The sequence below is a fragment of the Zalophus californianus genome, chromosome 3 (genome assembly GCF_009762305.2).
Source record: "Zalophus californianus isolate mZalCal1 chromosome 3, mZalCal1.pri.v2, whole genome shotgun sequence".
Classification (NCBI taxonomy): Eukaryota; Metazoa; Chordata; class Mammalia; order Carnivora; family Otariidae; genus Zalophus; species Zalophus californianus.
Window position 1 is genome coordinate 75,746,219 of NC_045597.1, and position 24,339 is coordinate 75,770,557.

Sequence of the window (24,339 nt, forward strand, 5' to 3'; positions counted from 1 at the left end):
ACAAGTGAAACCGTACAACAGGTAGCCACTTGAAAAATCAAATAAAATCAGCCTCAAAATTCAGCTTTGCTTCTTGATTGCAGAAAGAATATTGAAGCCACATTAACAAGGCTATTAAAAATCTTCACCTTCCATATAATAGAAAATTTAAACAAAACAAAGACCCTTATTTTCCCAACTTTAAGAATGCATAAATGGATACCAAAGTCAAAGAAACTAAGAGGAATTAAGCAAAAATACTACTCAAAAACATCCTAAGATTTAAAAAGAAAATTCTTCAATTTTAGATCCTTATATTGCGTATGTGTGTGTATTAGCCTAACACATTTACTATCTAAAGTATATCGTATAGTGAAATATATAGTATAGTACTTTATATAGGAATTTCTTAAACCCCAAAATCAAGCAAAGAAAAAAGAGACTGGATATAATCTTTTTTCAAAGTAATCTTTCCATCTTTTTAAAAGCAATTGAATAGAAACACATATAAGGTATGAAGAAATGGAACTGTATCAGCAATAAAGGATTCCAAATATACTTAAAACCAAATTTTAAGTATATTCACAGAGTTGTGCAATCACCACCTCAGAATGAAACCCCACGTACATTAGCAGTCACTCCCATTTCTCAACCTCTTCCTGCTTCCCTAGCCCTAGAAGTCACTAATCTATGTCTCAATGGATTTGCCTCTTCTAGACATTTCCTGTAAGTGGAATAAGGCCTTCTGTGTCTAACTTCTTTCATTTAGCATAATTTTTAAGTCTCACCCCTATTGTAGTATGTATCTATATTTTGTTCCTTTTTATGGCCAGTGGTATTTCACTATATGGATAAACCATATTTTATTTATTCATTCACCAGTTGATAGATATTTGAGTTGTTCCACTTTGGGGCTATTGTGAATAATGCTGCTCTGATCATTTGTGTACATGTGTTTATGTGCACATAGGTTTTCCTTGATCTTGGGTGGATACTCCTAGGAGGACTGGTGGGTCACATGGTAATTTTACATTTAACCTTTTGAGGAACTGCCAAACTGTGTTCTAAAGTAGCTGCACCATTATTCATTCCCATCATCAGTGTATGGAGGGCTCCAATTTTTCCACATCCACGCCAAGACCCAATGCCTGTTATCTTTTTGATTAGAGCCATGTGAGTGTGTGAAGTAATAACTCATTGTAGTTGATGCCCTGTATTTTTTTTAATTTTTTTAAATAATTTTTATTGTTATGTTAATCACCATACATTACATCATTAGTTTTTGATGTAGTGTTCCATGATTCATTGTTTGTGCATAACACCCAGTGCTCCAGGCAGAATGTGCCCTCTTTAATACCCATCACCAGGCTAACCCATGCCCCCACCCCCTCCCCTCTAGAACCCTCAGTTTGTTTTTCAGAGTCCATTGTCTCTCATGGTTCGTCTCCCCCTCCGATTTACTCCCCTTCATTCTTCTCCTCCTGCTATCTTCTTCTTCTTTTTTTTTCCTTAACATATATTGCATTATTTGTTTCAGAAGTACAGATCCGTGATTCATCAGTCTTATACAATTCACAGTGCTCACCATAGCACATACCCTCCCCAATGTCTATCACCCAGCCACCCCATCCCTCCCACCCCCCACCACTCCAGCAACCCTCAGTTTGTTTCCTGAGATTAAGAATTCCTCATATCAGTGAGGTCATATGATACATGTCTTTCTCTGATTGACTTATTTCACTCAGCATAACACCCTCCAGTTCCATCCACGTCGTTGCAAATGGCAAGATCTCATTCCTTTTGATGGCTGCATAATATTCCATTGTATATATATACCACATCTTCTTTATCCATTCATCTGTCGATGGACATCTTGATGCCCTGTATTTTAAACCAAGCCCACTCATTCTTGAATGGGACCTCAGCTACTCTTCTAGGTTACTCTTTTAGGTAAAGAATATGCCCCAATGGTCATTCTTAAAACCCAAAATAAAGCCAAGATAATCTAACACTCCTTTAATAAGTGAAGGTATCACCTCCATATAAAATGCACCATTATTCTACCACAAACTCTATCAAGCTATAATCATGCCCAACAGCCAAACCTTTTTCAAAAGATGTCAGGCTAAGCAGCCTATGTAAGCACTAATGCTGTAATGGAATACTTAAACATGCAACGAAGGTTTAACCAGAGCTTTACAGAAACACTGGATTGGAATTCAAGCTTGTCAATAATCTATGCGTAACCTGATCATTTAACTTGTCTACACCTGAGCATGAGTTCCGAGACACTCACAGAACTACATCCTCTGAAGTCACTCACATAAAGTTGTCTGAGTCTGAAAGTTTAATGAAATTTTAAAAAGTACTAACACGCATGCCTAAAGATCTAGCTTTGCACTGCAGAAAGAATTTGAGCTACAGGAGTCAGAGAAGGCGGGTGCTACGTGCAGCTCTATCGATTAGTAGCTGTATCACCACAGGTACATTATTTAACATCTTTCTATCTCAGTTTCCTGATCTGAAGGTAATGCCTTCAAGAGGTTATGAGGATTCCTTGATCTAGTACAGCTAAAGCATCTATCAGTAGCCAGCAAACAAGTAGACACTTAAATGTTAGCAGAAAGATGGATGAAAGCTAACTCTGGGCAAAGTTTCCCAGCAAATAAAGACCTTATAACCAATGTTGGGGACCACTTAGGGCCAAATGCGAGTCCTTGTGACCTGTGGGATTCCTTTATAAAGCACTTCCCCACATTATGGTCGGCAAATTGATAAGGAGAGCTATCATATGGCTTAAAACAGGACTAGGAGGAATTCTTGGAAGGGAGCCCAAGGATGAAAAGATAAGAGACCTCATTTTTGTCAGGGACAAAAGAATAAAAACTTCCTCAGGGCTCACAGCCTGAGCACAGAACAGATCCTACAGAGAGAAAGGTAAAGGCTGTATTCACATGACTCCATTGGAAGCTCAGGTAGAGACTGCCAGGCTCTAGGGGGACGGGGCGGCGGGGGGGGGGGGGGGGGGGGGCCGGGGAGAGCGGGGACTGGCGGAGGAGAGAGGGGTGGGGGCTGGCTAGGTGTGTGGAAAAGCTGCCAAGAGGAAGACGAACCCCATCCCAGCTGTGAATTAACTGTCCTTGCGTCTCTCAGCCGCCTTCCCCTACCTGATCTGGTTGTCACGGAATTTGTTGAGATGCGGTTGGTTGAGGTAAATGGTGCGGGCTGGTGCCTCCAGCTGGTCTCCAACAGACGTGGCCCGGGACATCTCATCCTCTGCCTTCTTGTAGCCCGAAGAAGGACGAACAGGTCCTGCAGAGACGGGGCGAGAGCAGAAAACACAAAGAAGTCACGCCAGGCAAGAGGCAGCGAACACGGGCTGCGGGCTGGCGGGCGGGGACCAGCTGGGAAGGATGCTCTGGGCGCTGCTGGGCCCGCCTATGTACCTTGGCTCCCCCTGGAGACCTGCCGCCGCAGCTGCTCACGGCTCCGCCCCGCCCCCTCCCGCGCCCCACCCCCTCCCGCGCCCCACCCCCGCCCTGGTCCCCCCGGCGCCGAGGAGGGAGTCTCTGCCGCCGCCGACTCCGCCCTGCCCCCTCCCGCGGCGGCTGCAGCGTGACGCCCGGCTGCCAGAGGCACCGCTGCCGGCTGCAGGGGCGGGGAGGGGCCGCGGGAACAGTGGGGCCGGGGCCTCCCCCCACCTTCCCGCGGTAAGCTCCCTCTGCGGGCCCACGGACTGCGCTCAGGGTCTCGGTTTTCTGGGCTGCTTTGATTGTGCTTAGGACAAAGATACCAGCAAAGGGGATGTGCCCTGCGTTCAGTCACCGCATAAAAGGATGGTGAAAGCACATCTCCATGCCCTACAAACGAAATTCCCAACCCTCCGGGTGATGGGCTTGGCTACCTCATGAGCCTGAACGCACCAGCTGCCTTTCTCCCCAGAAGTGCCCGGCAACCTGAGTGTGGTAGCTTTACCAATCCCAGCTCGCGGAGGGATGCATGATCTTTCATTTCATAGCTCCAGTTAGGTTTCTGTGGTTAAGACACAAGCAAGCCTGTCGCTTTAAGAGTTGATTTCAGTCCTATAGTCAAGCCTCTCTGTGAGCTCAACCTCCCCATAACCTTCACATAGGGAGGTGTCAGCATGGAGAATATGCCCATTAGTCACACTGCTACACCTGAGCACACACAGCCAGTCAACCCCGTCTCCAACTCATCACAAGGGGCAACCCACCTCAAGAAGGGACCTTCAAGGAGGGGTGCCTGCAGCAAAGGATCACAGAAAAATAAATGCCCTACAAATGCAGCCTTCTCTCTTTCTCCTTACATATATTTTCACTCTAGTATCTGCCATGCTTTCCACCTATCAAAGAGATGAATGATGTATCCTGTTTAGGAAACGGACATCTCATTTCAGTCAACATCTACTTCACAGCTACAACAAATATTCACTGACAGAGAAAAATCTTGAAACAGAAAGTTCCCGCTATTGAAGTGTGTCATTTTTTTAAGTGATTATAATCCTATTATAATCTTTATCACAAGCGGAGGACAATCAAAACGTGTAATCGGTTGAGAGCTGACATATCCCGAAGGGTATTCATAGCTGGGTCCCTGGTCATAGCAACCTGGCTGTTCCCCATTAAGGGACTCCATCCTCAGATCCTCACTCCCTGCCTCTGCCTCCACTCTCCCGGTTTCCTCGGGCTTGGGGTGGGGGCAGGGGGAGGGGGACTACTCTGTCCTCTGCTTATGGACAAGGGGCAGCAGAGAGCAAAAGTCCCTACTCCAATACTCACTTGCCTGAGAGCTTAGGCTCCCACACTTCAGTCAGAGAAGGCTAGCTTTTAAAGCATTTGTTGATTTAAGGCAGATAGGCTAGTTTCAAAAATATTCCCTATAGAGAAATATTGCTTTTCTCTTGGCCCACTTACCCCGCTTTATCTCCAGCATTTATCATCATTACCTGGCATTAGTCATCTATGGTCTGTCTTCCCATGGCCAAGCACAGAAGCTCCAGGACAATAGGACATGTTTTGTGCACTACAGTGATCTCAGCACCTACAACAGTGCCTGGCACATAATGGGCATTCATATTTGCTAGTCAAATAAATCATTCTCTTATAAAGCGTCGCTTTGAATTCTCCAGGCAGAGATGCAGTGATATGCACAGAGGGCTCAATGGCCATATACTCCTATGGGTCAGAGTAGTTCATTGCTTAGACTGTATTCACTCAGTGGCTCTTGATCCTTGCTGCACATTATCACCACAAAGGGAGCTCCCACAATTAACTAGATCCTGGGCCCAACCCTCACAGATTCCGACTTGTTTTACTCTGTTTTAAAGTAACTTAAGAGAGGTGGGCCTGGGTGGATCAGTCAGTTAGGCACTGACTCTTAATCTCAACTTCGGTCTTGATCTCAGGGTTGTGAGTTCAAGCCCCATGTAGGGCTCCATGCTGGGCATGGAGCCTACTTGAATAACAACAACGATAATAATAAAGCAACTTAAGGGATATGAGTGGGCAGCCACAGTTGAGAATCACTTCTTATATGCTGCTGGGAACACAAAAAACAAAAGATCTGGCTCCTGCTCTCAAAAATTTTAACCAGTTTAAGGTGCTAAGGTATAACCATGGTTACCAGTAAGCCACAGTTTATGATAAGTGACTAAGAGTGGGCTTGAAAGTGCTAAGGAGGGTCAGGAGTCAGCAGCCTGTTTGTGCTTGAGGGGAGCCAGTCAGAACAGGTATATATATATATGTAGGACAGATATAAAAGACAACGTATGGGTAAGATTTCTATTAGGAAAGAGGAAGACAGGGACATTTGGGGGAAGAATAAGAAAAAGCTTAGGCAAAGGCCCAAATAGACAAGATGTATATGAAGCCAATTAAACCAAACAAACAAAAACCAGCCCTGAGAGTCCAAGTGGGAAACAGAAAGCTTCTGTGGTGGGCGGGGGGAGTGTGGAGGGGTAAAAGACTGGGGAGGATTTAAATGCCAGGCAAAGAAGCTTAAACTTCATCCTGAAGGTCATATGAAGCCACAGTTTCTAAGCAGGAGAGAAATATAATTGGCAGCGATATACAAGTAGGAGCAGAAAGAGGGGAGAATTTGTAGATGAGGAGATCAGACAGGAAATTAATTCTACCTCTAGAAGCAAGGCGTTAAAAAGCAAAAATTAAATGGAGAATGGGTAAAAAACATGGACAGAAGAACCATCTCAAAAGAATACCCTGCAAGACTTTTTTTGGACTTAGTGTGTGGGCCAGAAAAAAAAAAAAAAAAAAGACGATTGGGTAATTGGGATTTGAAGAAGAGAAGATTGGGACAAAAAAAAGCACTACTGATAGAAATGAGAATGGAGGGGCACCTGGGTGGCTCAGTCGTTAAGCGTCTGCCTTCGGCTCAGGTCATGATCCCAGGGTCCTGGGATCGAGCCCCGCATCTGGCACCCTGCTCAGTGGGAAGCCTGCTTCTCCCTCTCCTGCTCCCCCTGCTTCTGTTCCCTCTCTCACTGTGTCACATAAATAAAATCTTAAAAGAAAAAAGAAATGAGAACAGAAACAGTTTTCCCAAACAAGAATGTAAGTGTTGGATAACAAATATTGGGGTGCAAAACAATTACACCATGAGTGATAGAACTACATGAAATAATGTCTCCCAAGCACCTACCATGCATGAGGCCAGCTCACCTTTCTACACTACAACAGGGCCAGCCCTAGAATTTTATTCTGGGTAGCAATCATTATAGTTTCCCCCTACCTAAGACTCTGATGACTTTCTTCTACCTCAGTGGCTTCATCTTGACCCAATCCTGCTTTGGAGAAAAACATTAATCTTTTCAAAATATCCCACATCTGTTGAAAATGTATCACCCAAAGAAAACACTATACCATATATAGTAAAGCACATTATGACTAAGGTTTCAAATTCAGACTCATGAGATGAATCCTGAGCTAACGCATTTTGAAAATACCACCATGCAAAATTAGAGTAGATGCTTACAACTCCCCCTTATAAACAAGCACGGTGTCAGCAGACAGTGGGAGTTCAATAAATAACTGTTGAGAAAGAAACCAAAGTAAAAAGGATAAAGAGAAACAAGAGTAGGCAAATGGGCAAGCACCAAGCTTGCCTACTACAAAATGGAAATGCAGACGACACAGCTGACGGCCAAGGGCACGAGGGCAGGGACTTTGTCTTGCTCATGGTTCTAGCACCATTATCCTGAATGATGCCAAGCACACAGCAGGCAGTCTGTAAACACAGACAAATAAAGGGCTAGTGTAGCAGGTGCTTTTTGAGGACGCCTACCCAGCTGCTGAACCCCAGACTCCCTTGTCTGGTAACTGCACCTTTCCCCTCCCACACACAGGCCAGGGAGCCTACAGACAGGCCTATAAAATGCAATGCCCTTCATCCATCACAGCTCTCTGCCCTGGGGACAGTTACTTGGTCCAAGTTGGACTGTTAGGAGTCTTCTGGAAACTGACAGGGGACCTAAGGAAGATGGTTTCTGCATGTGGCTGCTCTATGAACATATACACTCCGGGTCTCTGGTGGCCCTCTCCTACCCCTGGAGTAGGCAGGGAAGGAAAGGGTTTCTTTGGGAATAAAGATGAAGCAGTTTCATGGAGAGCAACAGAAACTGTCCCAACAGCTTTCTGGATTCTGGGTAAAGTCCCCTCCTAGATGCCAGCTATATTAGGGTCTTTGGGTTCCATGACCCACCCTGAATAACCAGAAATGCCAACCAATACGGTAAGGGAGCACACAGAGAACCTATTTTTCCCTTTAAGACAGATGAGCAAGTAAGGTTAATGAGGAGGGAGAAATAACTCTTCACATAGAGATCACCCTGTTGAGGGGAGGCAAGGTTTTAGATGCCTCTGGCACAGGTGCCCTTAGATGCCACAACCCACACCCAGGGAAGCCAGATCTGACAGAGGAACGTCTGCATGGCAACATTTAGGTTGCCTGGTTTGGATAAAGCCCAGCAATAGCTGGAAGGTGATCAGCTAAATAAAGAAGCCCCTCCTCCCTTGAGACTTTCTGCCAGGATAGGAGAAAGAATTCTAAGAAACAGAGATAAATGACAGGCACAGTCTCCTGCTGGAGAGCATTCTCTAAGAGGACAGATAAAGAATAGGAAAGGGGCAGAGGAAAACAGGCTAGTTCTAGTGCACATGCCACTGACACCCACAACTCTGCCATGGGCCCCAGCCACACCGTGGCTCTAGCTTGCCTGTGAATCCCCTCCTACTCACTTTGTCCATGTCCTGGCCCAAATTTCTCACTCCACTCACACAACCTGTCTGTGGCAACAGGGAGGTGAAGTCACCAGCTAGGAAGCAGAGTCCCACTGGCAGGTGAGCAGACAGAAGTGAGGGCAATGCCTCAGGTCTCCTCATTACATAAATTAATTCCATGGAGATTGTTCCGGGAAGAGAATGAAAAATGTTAACAGGTTTCTGAAATTTGTTCCTATCTAATTAAGTATATATTATTTTATGACTATTAATATAATATACATATTAGTGTGAATGAAATTGGTCCAGGGAGTTAAGAACCTCAAAGAGTTAAACACAAAAGGGGAGATAACGTAAGGCCAATTTTTACTAAGCATTTCATTGCCTTAAGCAACATAGAAATAAAATCCTTCACTCTGAACTGCAGTATTTTTCTCTAACTCAGAACTCCAGAAGATGCTGGTAAATTATCTAGTCCACATCCCTTGCAAAGAAATCTTACTATCTCACAGTAGAAATTCTTGGGAAAGAAATACTCTACTCTTCCTAAGTCAGAAATCTGTTAAAGTGGTGAGCCTTTTCCCAGAACCTCTGTAACTAGCTCTGTGGGAAGTCAGAAATTGGTTGGACATTGTTGTAGGAGAGAGAATTTGGCTGGTCTCTGTCCTGGCTTTCTGGGGAAGCTTCTAACCCCTTGGAACTATCCCAGTGACTGGACTGTATTTGTTATTCATGGTGGGGCCTTGGGACCACACCCAGTTTTATGCTAATGATGTGACCCTGGTGGGCCCCTAGACCATTTCAGAATGGGGGTTGATCATGTCAGAAAAACCAACCATGTGATTAGAGGGTTGGGGTCTGACCTCCCAACTCAGGGAGGAAAGGGGACTGGAGACTGGAATTCAATCATGTGGCCAATGATCCGATTAATAATGCCTATGTAATGAGGCCCCAGTAAAAATTACAGACACCAAAGCTCAGGTGACATGCCCTAAGGACATGGAAGCTTCGTATGTGGGACCCTCCCAGACCTCTCCCTGTGTCTCTCTCCATTTGGCTGGTCCTGATTTGTATCCTTTAGGATAAAACCTGTAATTCTGAGTATATTGCTTTTCTGAGTTCTCAGTTTTTCTAGCTTTTTACTGAAACTGAAGAGGTAATGGGAATCCTTGAATTTGTAACTATTTGGTCAGAAGTGCAAGTGGTCAAGGCATCCCAGAGCTTGCAGCTGCTGTCTGAAGTGAGGGAGGTCTTCTAGAAATTTGTGCCCTTAACCTGTGAGGTCTGAGCTAACTCTGGGTACTTAGTATTACAACTGAACTACAGATATTACTCTGTGAACTCTAGAATGACAGAACCAAAAGGGAGACTTTATGAACCATCACAGAAGTATATTAGGTCAAACACAAGATAGGATGAGAAGCCAGATCTGCAGAAACTTGAAGCCAATGCTCCTTCCATTAGGACAGGCTGCCTCTATGAGCTTCAGCAAATCAGGACACCATCTGAGCCCTGGTTTCTTCATCCGCAAAACAGAAATCAATGGTATAAATCAAGAGTTGGCAAACTTTCTGTAAAAGGTCAGACAGTAAATATTTTAGGCTTTGAGCTACATACGGCCTCTCTTTTTTAAATACAAAAATCTTAAAAATGTAACCACCATTCTTCACTCACAGGCCAGATTTGGCCCACAGGCCGTAGTTTGCTGACCCTTCATATAAACTAAGTTCTTTCACAGTTAACAAGCCAATTACATCCCAACTCCCACCTCAAGGAAATATTAAATATCTCCCATACCAACAAAACAGGACATAAAATTCCTAGTAAACAGGTTCTTCGGGCTTTTGTTCCTGGAGTTAAGTTGACTATGTATTTTCTCCTAATTTTGTATGTACTTTAAAAGTAGGTAAAAGATGGTTTTTGCCTCCAGAAAAATTTCCAGGAAAACAGTACAATCATCATAGAGCTTCATCACAAGAGGCATGTGTGTGTGTGTGTGTCTCCTCTGCTTCCCAAAAGGGTTTCAAGTTCAACTCTGGCCTCTACTCCTTGTTTCATAATCCTTCAGAACACAGACACAAAGCAGTCAGGCAGCTGGGGAAGCACTTGAGCTGGTTATTTCTCCTAATCAAACGAGCACAATGAAAATGCAGTGCAAATGTGGGATGTGATTATTCTAGCCCTGGCGGACACATTTTGGAGGCCTTTTCCAGACCCCACGTTGCACAAACCACATCTCTCCAAATATAGCACCTGTGATCCATTTCTACCCAAGAATTAAAAAGAAACACAAAGAGAGAGGGACACCTTTTACTGCCAATACTTATTGGCTTCTCTTTTCTCTTTTTCAGGGATAGAGAAAGCGAGAGGGGAGGTAACTGGCCCTGGACTATTTAGGATTTGAAATATTGCTGGGTGCTGAATTTATTTAAGCACATATTGGGCCCTTCCTAGATCTAAGGCATTTTGCCAAGTAGTGGGAGGGAAAAGTGTGCAGTTTAAGCCCTGGACTGACGCTTTAGTAGAAGCAACAGAAACAAATGAGACCAAGAAATAGGAGAACCCAGAGGGCAAAGATGACTGACAGTCTCATCTAGGGCCAAAGAACTGGGCAACTTCATGGAGGAAGCATTTGAACCAGGCTTACAAAAACGAGTATTATAGTCTAATTGGGTTGTGTGGAAAAAGAGCATCCCAGGAATAATGGCGTGTGAGCAAAGACACATGCCTGTGATACTTTATTTACAACCTAGTTGGCTCTGGCACCATGGGTGAAAGTGGGACCATGGTAATTTGAGGCTTTGTTTCCAATAAGTAGAGCAATACAAATCAGCCTTCTGTTCCTTGAAACCCATTTTTACACTTTAGATCATTTACTAATTCACAAATGATGAATTTTAATATAAGCAAAGGCAAATGTGTTTTTAAGGAAATATCTTTGATATATAAAAGCTAAAACAACCAAAAAGGAATGCTAGGTTTTACAATACTCAATTCAGAGGATTTTTCTATATGGACTGGACTGGCTGAGGCTTAAAATACAAGCCCAGTGGCTTCTCTGTAGCAACTCCTGTGTTGCTAGGAGAGATATTCATTACTCCTGAGGCCAGGAAACTGGGCGCAAGTTAAGGACACCAACCTTAAAAATCATGATTCAGGAAGCATGAATGCAGTCTTTGAACAGTGAATCCTAGGAGAGGTGCAGTTTTCTCTGAAGGTGTTTTGCCTGTCCTCAGCATTTGGGAGACGTGTACACAACACCTTGGCCAGGTGTCTCACAGCCAGCCCACCTGTCCAGTGTCATTGGCGACCAATCCTTCTCTTGCTCATGGTCATCAGCCCCCTATCAGCAGCCCTGCCAGGATCAGCCCCTGGAAGGCCCCAGTAGCTTTTAAATCTGCTCCCAGACCACATGAAAAGTATAGGTAGGCAATTCAGGAAAATGAGACTTCGTCTTACTCCTCAGTTTTATCCTCAGTTTTATCCTCAGGTATGTCACATTCTCCCCTTTGATTGGGGAAACTTCCCCCAGAGAGAAAAAAATTAAGATGTTTCTTTTCAGATTGATTTCTTTTCTCTCCACTTCTCCCCCTTCCACCTCCTAAAGAGCAAAAAGACAGGCAAGCTTTTCCATGTATGTCCCTGACATCATTCTCTTTCTGGATCCCAAACAACCCTTTACAAACCCACTGAGGTAGCTCTTCTTCAACATAGAAAATGCTGACAGTCTGTTGTAAACACTACAAAAGGACGGAAAAATTAATCTACAAAATCTCCTCATAAACAAAAGGCTAGCTTGCCTATCACTGCTATTTTTGAAAGGTATAAGGTGAAGACACCTTGATATTTCTCTTGGCAGATCTTCTAAGCTTTCCCAGGGAGGTGGAGGCTCCAAGTGCATGGAAATCAAATGTCAAGTACAAGAGAAAGGCACATTCATTTACTCCAACTATCAAACCATTTCACATGTAAATCTGCCTGTCATGTTTGCTTTTTACCACTGGTCATATGAACCTAACACCCTTTATTTCTACCAACAATCTTAATGTAACCTTCAAAATTACACGCATTCAGAAAGAGTCAACCAGGAGGCCAACTTTATTCCCGATTCCACTGATACAACATATTCTTTTCCAGAGTGATGACTTTTCCTGACTTTCTTGTTGATGTGACATTTTGTGTATCACGTTTCTTCTCAGACACAGAAGTGAGAAAGTTCCAAATATGGAAAAATCTTTAAAGAGGAGCAATGCCAAAGAGATGCAGATGGAGTCCGTTAACTCCCCAGCATCCTCCACCGAGTTGCATTGCCAAACCAATTAGCTGCCTTGCCATGTCACTGAGAGGTCATAAATAGTTATGGTAAGAAGCACAGCTATCTTTTGTTGAGCCTGGTCTAAGCACTCCATATGTATTAACCCACAGAATTCACAAAACAATCATGAGGAGCATGTTCATTTTGGAAATAATGAGAATGGAGTAATTTACCAACTAGCTTAGTAACTACAAGGTGAATTTCGTTCCTTATTACATGAGTCATCTATAGGACCTACATTATAAATAATTTGGGGGAGGGGCTTCAAGGAGTTTCCTAAAACAGACAAATATTTGTTGACTGTCTTTTATCCTATTAGGTTTCGGTTTATATATATATTTTTTAACTAAAAGTATATCCAAAAAAGGTATATCCCCAGAGTCTATACATAAAAAAAAAAAAAACCCACAACTCCCACAAATGCCAGGCTCACAGGTACATGGTGGTGGCAACAGTGATTATGGGACTGGATGCTTAAACTAGGAAAGCCAAGTCTCTAGAGATTCAAGTGCCCCGAAGTCAGGAACATTTGGAAGAAATCAGTAAGTCAAGCAGGCAGGCAAAATGATTGAGGCAGACAGGAAGTCATTCATACATCCAAGGTTCAGAATATTCTATGTGCACAATGCCAAAGTCAAAACTCTCTCCCTGCATTCAGAGAGCTTGTAATCTGGTGAGGAAATAAATTGGTGCAGAGTAATATAGCGCAAAATGTGCAAGGTTTCCTTTCACCTGGATTTTCTTCCTTCTAGGGTGTTCTCCGCCTGCCAACAAACTCATCCTTAGACCATAGCTCAGGTTATCTCTCCTCTGAGAAGTCTTCGCTCATCACACTTTCCCAGGTTGGGTTAGATGCCCCTCCTCTACTTACAGGACCCTCAGATATTGGCCAGGCAGGGAATTCCTCCAGGGGACATTTTTCTCAGTCTTACACAACCTACATAACCATATACAACTGTCCAGTCTATGCATCTTCCATGTCATAATTACTGTTTATGTGTCTTTTTAATTGTGTCTCCAACTGGAAAAGTATGGACTATGCCTTGTTGATCTTACTATCCTCAGCATCTGTGGGAGGGGAAGAAGGGACAGTGAATGCTATGGGTATGTGGGGTCTAAGAGAAAGACTAGTGCTTCCAGCTGGAGTAGAAAGGGGGATGGTAGTGGTTGGAGAGATTTAGGAGATCTCTCACTGTAAAGCCAGCAACTGAGCTCTATGTGAAGGGCTCTAAAGGGTAAAGATGGGGAAGGACATCCACAGAGCAAGACAAAACCGTGGACAAGTATGTGATGTGAACAGCTCTCACGCAGCCTTCTAGGATGTCCTCTGTCGTTCTTGTATATCTGTCTGGATGTGGAGGGGAGGAGAGCACAACAGCGACAAAAGCTCTTAGCTTTGCTTCCCTACACAACACTGCCTCTGAAGGCCAGAGCCAAGAATAGGGACTGCAAAGACCATTTTGATCGACAAGGTAGAAGAGGCTAGATGACCGAGTGGTGAAAACATGTACAAAACTACACAGGTGTAGAGTAAGAAATGCTGTGATAGAGCTACACATCAGGGAAGCTGCTCACACAAAGGAAGGGTCTCTAGCTGTAGGTTAAAGAGCCAGACGGACAGCAGCTGATTTTAGAAGCAGATCAAAGGAATTAATGAACAAAGCCTGGCAGTTGACTGGCTGAGAGGGAGGGGGGAAGACCAGAGGCTTGTCATTTTCTGATGCTCTTCCTTTACCTATGGATTTCTGATCATTTAAGCAATTAGTTCCCCCTTGAATGAAAGGATTTTCACAATGGACCAAGAAATTGTAAAGTTAATACAATCAAATACACAATCTGCATAGTCGGATATCCTTATGACCAATAATTCTATGAAGATGAGGGTATTTGAGGCCCAAATAATAAAAGCATTACATACTACTCTTGGACAAGAGTTCAATCTACCAAAGACACTACTTAAATGGACTGAGTATTACAAAGACCTGCCAAAATTATCCCAAGTTCTCAGTAACTTCTGACATACAATCCCGGCTCATAACTAAGTTTCTGCGGCATACTCCACTCTGCAAATCCTTTGCCGATACACTAGCAGCAAGGGTGGTCACAACCAGAGTCCTGAATTATTTCCAGAGCTTCCTTTTATTACCTTTTACTCTGCTGACAATCTGACTCAGTTCTACATAACTGTGGTTGAAAATGTTGGGGTAGAGGGAGAGAGCACTAGTCAAGGGACTATACCACACGGAATCTAGGGACCCCCTCTGAAATGGACCTCCTTGCAAGGAGATAAATGGACTTATAAAACGGAAAGAAAAAAAAAACACACACACACAAAAACAGCCACTCCAGAAGATCAGTAAATGTGATGTTACTAAGACCAAAGTAGCTCCTAAAGTTCTGTGATTAGTCCAAGCCATTAAGATGGTGACGGGCCCGCAGGCTGGAACTCGCCAAGCCCAGTTCTAGAGGTTTCCACTGGACCAGCATTGCAGCCCAAGGCTCTGCCCGCCCAGCTCTACTGCCTTCCCTCTTTTCCCTGACAGGCAGCACATCAGCACTGCTGTAAGAAGGCTCTCTTGGCTCAATCCCACAGCACCCCATGCCCGCCTGCATCTTTCAGAGGCACTGCCTCTAAGAAAGCTCTCCTACTCCCTAAGCCTATCTCAGTGTCTGTGGTCCCTAGATCTAGTGTGCCCTGATTACAACGTGCATTTTCCCATTCACAGAAAGAACAGTTTCTGCTTTCATTTGAATAATCACAGTAACGGTTGAACTGCTATACAGTGGGTTGACCGATGTACCAACAACAAAGGGAAACACGCACAACCCTTGCAAAGAGATAGCCAAGCAACAAAGGATCAAGCAACAAAAATAAAAAGACCATACCATTTACTCCAGAGAGATACAATCCAGGGGATCCAGAAATGAAAAGATAAACCACCAGTGAAGCTCTCCAAGTGCTTAATGAAACCAATATCAGAAGTACACATTCCATGAGGAAATAATTCCATTTCAATCTTCAGCCCTTACACACATGGAAGGCTCTCATATTAGCTTCAAACACCAAAGCCGGGTGGCAGAGTGAGGGATGAGGTTATTTTAACTTATTTTCTTTAGACACATTTATTTTTTTTTATTTAAATTCAATTAGCCAACATTTGGTACATTAGTTTCAGATGTAGTGTTCCATAATTCATCAGTTGCATGTAACACCCAGTGCTCATCACATCACATGCCCTCCTTAATCCCCATCACCCAGTTACCCCATCCCCCCACTCACCTCACCTCCAGCTCAGTTTGTTTCCTATAGTTAAGAGTCTCATGGTTTTTCTCTCTCTCTGATGACTTCCCATTCAGTTTTCCCTCCCTTCCCCTATGATCCTCTGCACTATTTCTTATATTCCACATATGAGTGAAACCATATGATAATTGTCTTTCTCTGACTGACATTCCGCTCGGCATTAATACCCTCCAGTTCCATCCATGTCGATGTAAATAGTAGGTATTCATCCTTTCTGATGGCTGAGTAATATTCCATTGTATATATGAACCACATCTCCTTTACCCATTCATCTCTTGAAGACCATCTCTGCTCCTTCCACAGTTTGGCTATTGTGGACATTGCTGCTATGAACATTGGGGTGCAGGTGCCCCTTCGTTTCACTACATCTGTGTCTTTGGGATAAATACCCAGTAGTGCAATTGCTGGGTCGTAGGGTAGCTCTATTTTTAACTTCTTGAGGAACTCCATACTGTTTTCCAGAGTGACTGCACCCCCTTGCATTCCCACCAATAGTGTAAGAGGGTTCCCCTTTCTCCACATCCTCGCCAGCATCCGTTGTTTCCTTTCTTAATTTCTTCCTTTGTTAATTTTAGCCATTCTGACTGGTGCAAGGTGGTATCTTATCGTGGTTTTGATTTGTATTTCCCTGATGCCAAGCAATGTGGAGCATTTTTTCATGTATCTGTTGGCCATTTTATATCTTCTTTGGAGAAATATCTGTTCATGTCTTCTGCCCATTTCTTGACTGGGTTATTTGTTTTAGGGGTGTTGAGTCTGATAAGTTCTTTACTGATCCTGAATACTAGCCCTTTATCTGATATGTCGTTTGCAAATATCTTCTTCCACTCTGTAGGTTGCCTTTTAGTTTTGTTGACTGTTTTCTTTGCTGTGCAGAAGCTATTTATCTTGATGAAGTGCCTATTTCTCAAGAAAAATGCAAATAAAGTACAAATGTTTTTCAAGTGCATGGTTTGAAACGTATTACCTCAAATCTTTGTAAGTAGAGATGCTTTATTTAAAACTCATTACCCAGAGTATAACAAGTGTTGCTTAGATTCAAACATCTCTTCGTTCAGCCTCATCTCTTACTGCTCCGGCCATCGCTCAAACTTGAGACTTCTTGGACCAGTTGCAGCAGCTGAAAGAGCTCAGTTCTCTTTCTCACAGTGTGATACCTGTAGCTCCTACTTCTTTCTTCACTTGGGAAGTGACAGATAGGAGACAGCAGACACAGAAGGGCGCATGCTGGGACGCTGCCTCGCCACATTTCCCCAGCTCTTGCATTTGTGAGAGTGTCTTCCCATGCATGCTTACCTTTCCCACCTTTGCTTCTCTTCCTCTCTGGTCGCATTAATCTCTCAACAGATTGCTAGGTCCATCTTGATCTGTGCTTTCAGAAGACAGACAAATCTGGACCCAGGGACTTCCAGGCATTGAGGCAGAGCACACAGAAGAGGTCAGGGAGCCTAGCAGGTGACTGGAAGCATCACCCCAACCACAGCATATATACTGAAATTCTATGATGGCTGGTAATGCCTTTCTCCCTATGAAAACCTATTTTAGGGCAATCATGGCCTACACAGTTCAGGCCTAAGGTGGAAGCAAGGCAATAGCCTCAGCACATGAGCAGCCAGATACCAAAACTGTCAACGCAGGCACTGAATAAAAAACAAACTTGATCTTTTTATTCCTGATTAGATTTTATCACTTTCTGCTGAAACAATATAATTTGAAATCTAAGGGGGAAAGCTTGATTTACGTTAAATACTGTGAACTTTAATGACGTGGAAAGTACTTTTCAACTTTCTTTTTCTGAAATATTATTTATGTAAATTCCTTCTTTTTGCATATTTCGTAGGACATGCATCTCTGAGCTTTATCATTGCCAAGGTGTACAGATGATAAAAATACAAGTTTATGAATGTAAAAAAGAAGCCACATAATTCAAATAGGTAATGACGAGGATAATAAAAAGTAACTTCATTCTTCACTCCATGGACAATGGGGGAACACATTCATACAAGCCAACAGCACCCACCATGCTTCCTATTTATACCTCCCCCTGGATACTTTCTCTGCCAAAACGTTCTCCTCTGTTGGCTTTAATTCTCTCCTCCTCTTAGAGAATAACTTGAACTTTCCGAAAGTCCTGCTTTTGGGTCCTTGAAGTCAAGGACTATCTCATTTCCCTAGAATTTCTGGCATTTAAGATGTGCTCAAAGTGAATAAATGGATTGTCTTTATATTGTGGGAGGGCAGGGAACCCCTCCAGGAATGGCTGACCTGAATTAGAAGTAGTGCAGCATCCTCCCTTGCAATTACTTCCAAATATTTTGATTTATCTTCCCATCCCACATCCAGTCTGTCAGGAAGTACCATCAGTTCTACCCCCACTCCTACTCTGAACGGACCCCGAATCAGACTACTTCTCTCCCCATCGGCTGCTACTACCCCCGATCAACCCGTCGCCATTCCTCACCCGGACAACGCAGAACTTCCTCACCCACCCTCCTGCCTTCCACTCAAGAGGCAGGGCCATATTTTTAAACGTAACCCCAGATCTGGTAGATCAGTTTTCCACTATGCTTTGAATAGAGAGCAAACTCCCCAGCAGAGGCTAATAAGGCTCTATTCCAGACACACTGGCCTTTTCTTCTGTCCCCCATATATGTCCAGCTCATGTCCACCTCAACTCCTTAGCTCTTACTATTCCTTCTGCTTAGGAGTTCTCTAGAGCTGGAACTCCCTTCACTTCTCTGGTTTCTAATTGCTTGGGTCTCTGCTCAAATGTCCCATCTTCAAACCATTCTACTGTAACTGTGCTATCTACAGTCGTTCTTCCCTTTGGGCATTTGCTCTCCAGGCTTTCTTTACTTTAGAGCAGTGATAACTCTTATAAATAGCATTTATCCACACGTCATCTGTCTACCCCTCTAGAATGTAAACTGCGTGAGCTGAGCTTTTCTTTGTTTTCTTTGTTCTGCTCTCCCTCTGGTGCCCGGTACATGTGTTTGGTACTTGCCTTCTGAATGATTCCATGGATTCAATCTGCTTTAACACGTCTTAGAAAATAATCTGTTGCTAAACCCAACTCTGTTGCTAAGGTTCATTAATGACCTGGCATATATCAAAATTACCTATATCATCGCTTCTTTTCACTATGACCATAAGCAGACATTTTGTCCTTTGGTAGGCCAGGCTTTGAGCCCCATTTTACCAATTTCTCAAACCCACAATGTTTTACCTATAATTTAAAGCTTAATCTGTGAGATCTGACCTCTTTATCTGAGCGATGAAGATAATACCTACTTTGCCTAATAACTTTATAATGCTAAAACTGAGACCTTGGGTTTGAAAAAGGTAAGTAAACTACAAAGTTCTATAATAAAATAAGGAGGTTATTGTAAAATCACAGAATACAGTCATTAGTGACTGTATGCTAATAATTAAACTTCCATTTCCTAAGACCTCCCCACCACTGCCAGAAGCTGTCCATACAAACTCACATATAATTCATAACCACCCTGTGAGAGTTATCATCACCCTTTAACAGATGAGAATACTGAGGACTTGTGAGGTTAAACCAAGGTCACTTAACTCATAGGTGATAATATCCGAAGTTCAGATCTAGGTCTGTCTGGTTTCACTGATCAGGCTTTGAAATTAGACAATATTGTCTTATAAAGATGTTCCATGGGACACCTGGGCAGTTCAATCAGTTAAGTATCTCCCTTTGGCTCAGGTCATGATCGAGTCCCGCATCAAGGTCGTTGCTCAGCGAGGACCCTGCTTCTCCCTCTGCCTGCTGCTCTCTCTCTGACAAATAAATAAATAAAATCTTTAAAAAAAAATGTTCCATAATATTAAGAACTCATCCAAGAATCTATATAATATTATTGACATGAGCAAACGGAAGAATTTTTTAATGTAAACACAATGACACAGTGAAAAAGTGTTCAAATCACAGAAGGCAGCCAAGGGAGTTTTTCTGGTGTTCTGAGTGGTACCGTGGTACCCACCTGCATTTCTGGAACAGGCAGAAGACCATGCATTACCCATCAAAGCCATGAAGACCATAAAATGGATACTCGTGTCCAAATGTGGTCCAAATCTAAGAATATAGGGCAACCAAAAGTTCTGGCAACATGAAGAAATATGCTGAATAAGAAAACAAGGTTTGAAAAAGCAGCCACATTGCGACAAAGCTGCACATGTTTCAAGCTACTTGGCCAGCCAGGTCGAACAACTTACCCTCAGAGATTTTAAAAACATAATATCTGAAAATAAATGTGCTAGAACAGTGCTTGTTGGCATCTTAGTTGGCCTAAGTAACTTTCAAAATGAGACCTATTTACTTCCCATTTTGAATTCTATGATCACCTTGAGAACAACTTGAAATCTGAGATTTGCAAAAACATTAAGCAAACGTTCACAAGTCAAAAGCTATAGGAAGATAAAAATTATTAAAACCAATCCCACAAAAACAGAATTCCCTGAAGGTGATATAAAATGTAACTACATGAAACATACAACGACTCATCATCACAAGGGCCTTGCTCCACATCACATGTTTGCCCGACTCGGCGCTCTTGCTGTCCCTGCCACTGTGTGAAGGACACATCTGCCAAGTGACTGCTCCCCTAGGTTAGCAACTCAGTCTTAAAGCTACTCAACTCTATGGAAAGCCCACACACCTGACATTGACATTGTTAATACAATGATCTCATTACAACAGCCGCACCAGGTGTTACTCAAGTCTAATCAAGAGTCCTAAATCAACCTCCAACTTGACAAAACCAAAGAACAGATCTCTCCGTCTTCCCAACCCCAAACACTGATACGCTCTCCTGAGAGGTGCTGGATACAGGTACCAAAGAGAATTTTGTAAGGACAAGGTTTTTCATTGAAGAGTCTATTAACTGATATGGTTGTAGTCATCAAACAGAAACGTCACATGAGAACACTTGCTAAATACCTGAACATCAAACCCCGTACGTAATGCCTCAAATAAGGACTTTCTGTCAAGAGTCATTATTCCCAAGAACTTCTCCATATTTACTTAGTTTATATTCCAACCAGGAATTCTTCTAAGGTGGTCCACTTAGAGTCTCTCTTTTTTGTTTCAGAGCCCAAGGGCAATCCCCATGTTCACCCTTCCCTTCTAACAGTATCACTCCTGTACCTTAGAATTCTAGTTAAATCCCATATTTTCCTTGACCAAAAAATCATTTGCACATTAACCCAGTAAACTCTTCTTTTTCTACCGTGCTTTTCACAGCTCATGTTGAAAATCTTTACTATGTTTAAGGTTGCCCTCAAGTTTTTATCATTTGAGAGGCACTGCATTGTAAAGATCCTCTGTTAATTACTCCAGCGGGTATAAACATCCTGACTAGAGTACTGATAAGTATAATTATGAATAACCAAAACACCAAAGATTATTTCATTATGGCTATCCGAAGTGCATTAAATATGGCTATTTCTGAATACTTTCCTTATACTGCAATTTGTGTGTGCATATTTAATTTTGAATAAGAACAATGTTGATCAGATAACAATCGGAGACTAACACTGTGCTGTCCAAAAAGGTAGCCACTAGCCCATGTGACTACTGAGTACTTGAAATATTGCTAGTCAGAACTGAGATATGCTATAAGTGGAAAATACACAGTAGATTTTGATTATTTTATATTAAAAATGGACATAAAATGTCTCAACTTTTTATATTGACTACATGCTGAAATAACATTTGGGATATATGGAGTTAAATGAAATACACTGTTAAAGTATAAATATGCTCACATTAGATTTCTTTTTTTACAGCACTGGCTTAGCAGTTATAACTTCATTATTAACTTGCCTGTCAACATACCCCACAGCCCTCCCCACCCCTCAAACTCACAACTTGTATCTAAAGGAAGAAAAGTAATTTAAATACCAGCTTAAGGAAAACTTAACAGGGAAGATAGATCTATACCCAAAATCACTGCCCAAAGCTAGGTACAAGTCATTTACCTAGCTACAACTTAGCCTACTGGCAAACACCCCTCCAGCTGTGATTTAAGGACCCAAATGCCTGTCCGTAGAAAAACCCACATTGATATAAGAGTTTTTCACTAAAACCAAAACAGTTTTTTTATACAAGAACTTTAGTCCTGGCTTAGAGGTAAGCACATATTTTGTTTATCCTTGTTTCTAGGAAGATTAACAACCTAGACGTTCCCTTACCTCAGATTAGAGAAAATTAGAGGGGGAAAAAGATCATTACAGTCAGCCACACGTCAGTCAGAAGTGACTGTCCACAGCAAGGAAGGACAGAACTGCACAGGGCCCACAAGTGTACCAAGTATAACAACCCTGAGGCTATTTTGAGTCATTAAGAAAAGTCTGTATAACACTTTCCTAGGGGTCCTGATGCTTTGCCCAAAGTTATTTTTACTTCAAAACTTTCCTATTATGCTTTTATTTTTTACTTGAGAAAGAAAGAGAGAGGGAGAGAGAATCTAAAGCAGACTCCTCACTGAGCACAGAGCCTGACATGGGGCCCAGTCCCACAACCATGAGATGATGACCTGAGCTGAAACAAAGAGTTGGATGCTCAACCAACTGAGCCACCCAGGCACCCCTCCTATTACGCTTTGATAAATACTTTTCACAACAATGATAATTTATCAAAATTGCATTTTTAAACAACTTTAAGTACTTAATTTAGTATCTCAGATAAAGCTAAAGATACTTGCTGTTTGAAATATTTAAGATCTTCCTATAAATACCAAATGTTTAAAACAATATACGGCAGTGTAGCTTAAAAGCATCTGTCTATAAATACATTTATAGCCAGTGAATTACTACATACTTAATACAAACTTAAATAGCGGAGTGCCTGGGTGGCTCAGATGGTTAAGCGTCTGCCTTCGGCTTGGGTCATGATCCCAGGGTCCTGGGATCGAGCCCCACATCGGGCTCCTGGCTCAGCGGGGAGCCTATTTCTCCCTCTGCCTCTCTCCCTGCTCATGCTCTCTCTCAATCTATCTCTGTGTCTCAAATGAATAAATAAAATCTTAAAAAAAAAAACTTAAATAGCATATCAGTCTTTAATACCCCTTATCTTTAATAATTAACAATTATTTATTTAATCATTTAATAATTGACATCTTTAATACCTCAAGCATACTATATTGATATTTGATTTATACAAAAATGTCTCTAGCGAAGTGGACATAAAAACCAGTCATAAGATTATAAGGGAAGAAAAGCCCCTAACTAGAATTTAGTAGGAAAAAATCAAGATGATATTCTATGGTACACAAAGAATAGAATGTAACATCCTTTTTCTGCCCTCCATAGGGAAGGTGCCAGAGGTGACTGTGCAGCAGTCCCCCACTTTTCCACACCTCGTGTCATAGTAGTCACTCGTGTGACTTGTGTGACCACTTGAGCTAGGCTGCGAGCTTCCACTTCGTTCTCCAACTAAAACTTAGGGACTTCTTAAATTCAGGAAGATGTTTAGAAGAGCTTTTCCCTTTTTAAACTCTACATTGAGATTTGGAAAACTGAAGCCAGCATGATGTCTGTGGTTTTGGTGGGGTGTGACTTCCCATGCCTGTAAGAACAACCCAAGTGAGAGGATGTCCAAGCAACTGGCTCCCTCAAACTATACCATGGTAAGCCCAGGAAGTCTAAGCTAATTTAGAAGATGAAAAGTACACATCAAAAACCAAATATAAATTAAAATGAGATCTTATCTCACAAATTGGTAGTTTCAAATACCCAACTGGGATTTCTGTTTCTGACCATGTGGGGTATAAGGAGGTCCAGACTAGCACCCTTCCACCACATGATTAGAAAACTAGAGAGAAAATATAGGAAACAACTGTTTTCTGGTATCAAGTGACAAACGGTATAAGTAATCCTTGAGAGAAGAAAAACAAACCAGGGGAGCCCTGTGATCATACCTCTTTACCTGAAAACAATTTCTGGGCCAAAGTGTAATGAGCAGAGAATCCAGACAAAAACCTCACAGTCTCACCAAATTGAGGAGACAAAGATCTCAGTGTGAGGACGCCAAAATGCTAAGAATTTACAAGGCAGAGAATGGAGAGGGGGAGAGCTATGCAAAACAGAAGCTCCAGAAATTTGCATTAAGTTCACCTTGAATCTTCAGCTAAATTCCAATCTGCACATACATATGGCAAAACTCATTAAGGCCAGGGAAGAATAATTACCAAGAAACTGTCAGAGGAACAATTTCCAGGGTTCACACAAAGCCAGGAAATTGTTGGAGGTGCCATGAGCCACAGTGGGGAGGCCTCACTGACTACATTGGGAGGCATGTCTGAGCTGTGAGACTAGAATACACCTATAAGAAAAGCTACTCTAGACCCACTGCATAATAGCTTAAAAACTAGCCTAAATAGGATCAAATTAATCTACAAGTAACTGAGCAGAACAAAGTCCAAAACTCCTGATAGGAATTAAAATCTAGCACTCAGTTCACAAGGTATGGT

General features: G+C 42.5%; 1 protein-coding gene across 6 annotated transcripts in view; it reads right to left on the minus strand.

Annotated features, from left to right (window-relative positions):
- ATP8A2 (ATPase phospholipid transporting 8A2) overlaps positions 1 to 24,339 on the minus strand; it is a 581,949-nt gene that overhangs the window by 494,377 nt on the left and 63,233 nt on the right. For 5 of the 6 annotated variants that reach the window (XM_027591115.2, XM_027591114.2, XM_027591112.2 and 2 more), the window contains exon 2: positions 3,147 to 3,291. In XM_027591115.2, coding sequence (XP_027446916.1) covers positions 3,147 to 3,247 — 101 coding nt within the window. In that variant the 5' untranslated portion in view covers positions 3,248 to 3,291. Of the gene's footprint in view, positions 1 to 3,146; positions 3,292 to 3,425; positions 3,467 to 24,339 lie in introns of those variants that run through there. The other variant, XM_027591116.2, reaches the window with a different exon arrangement.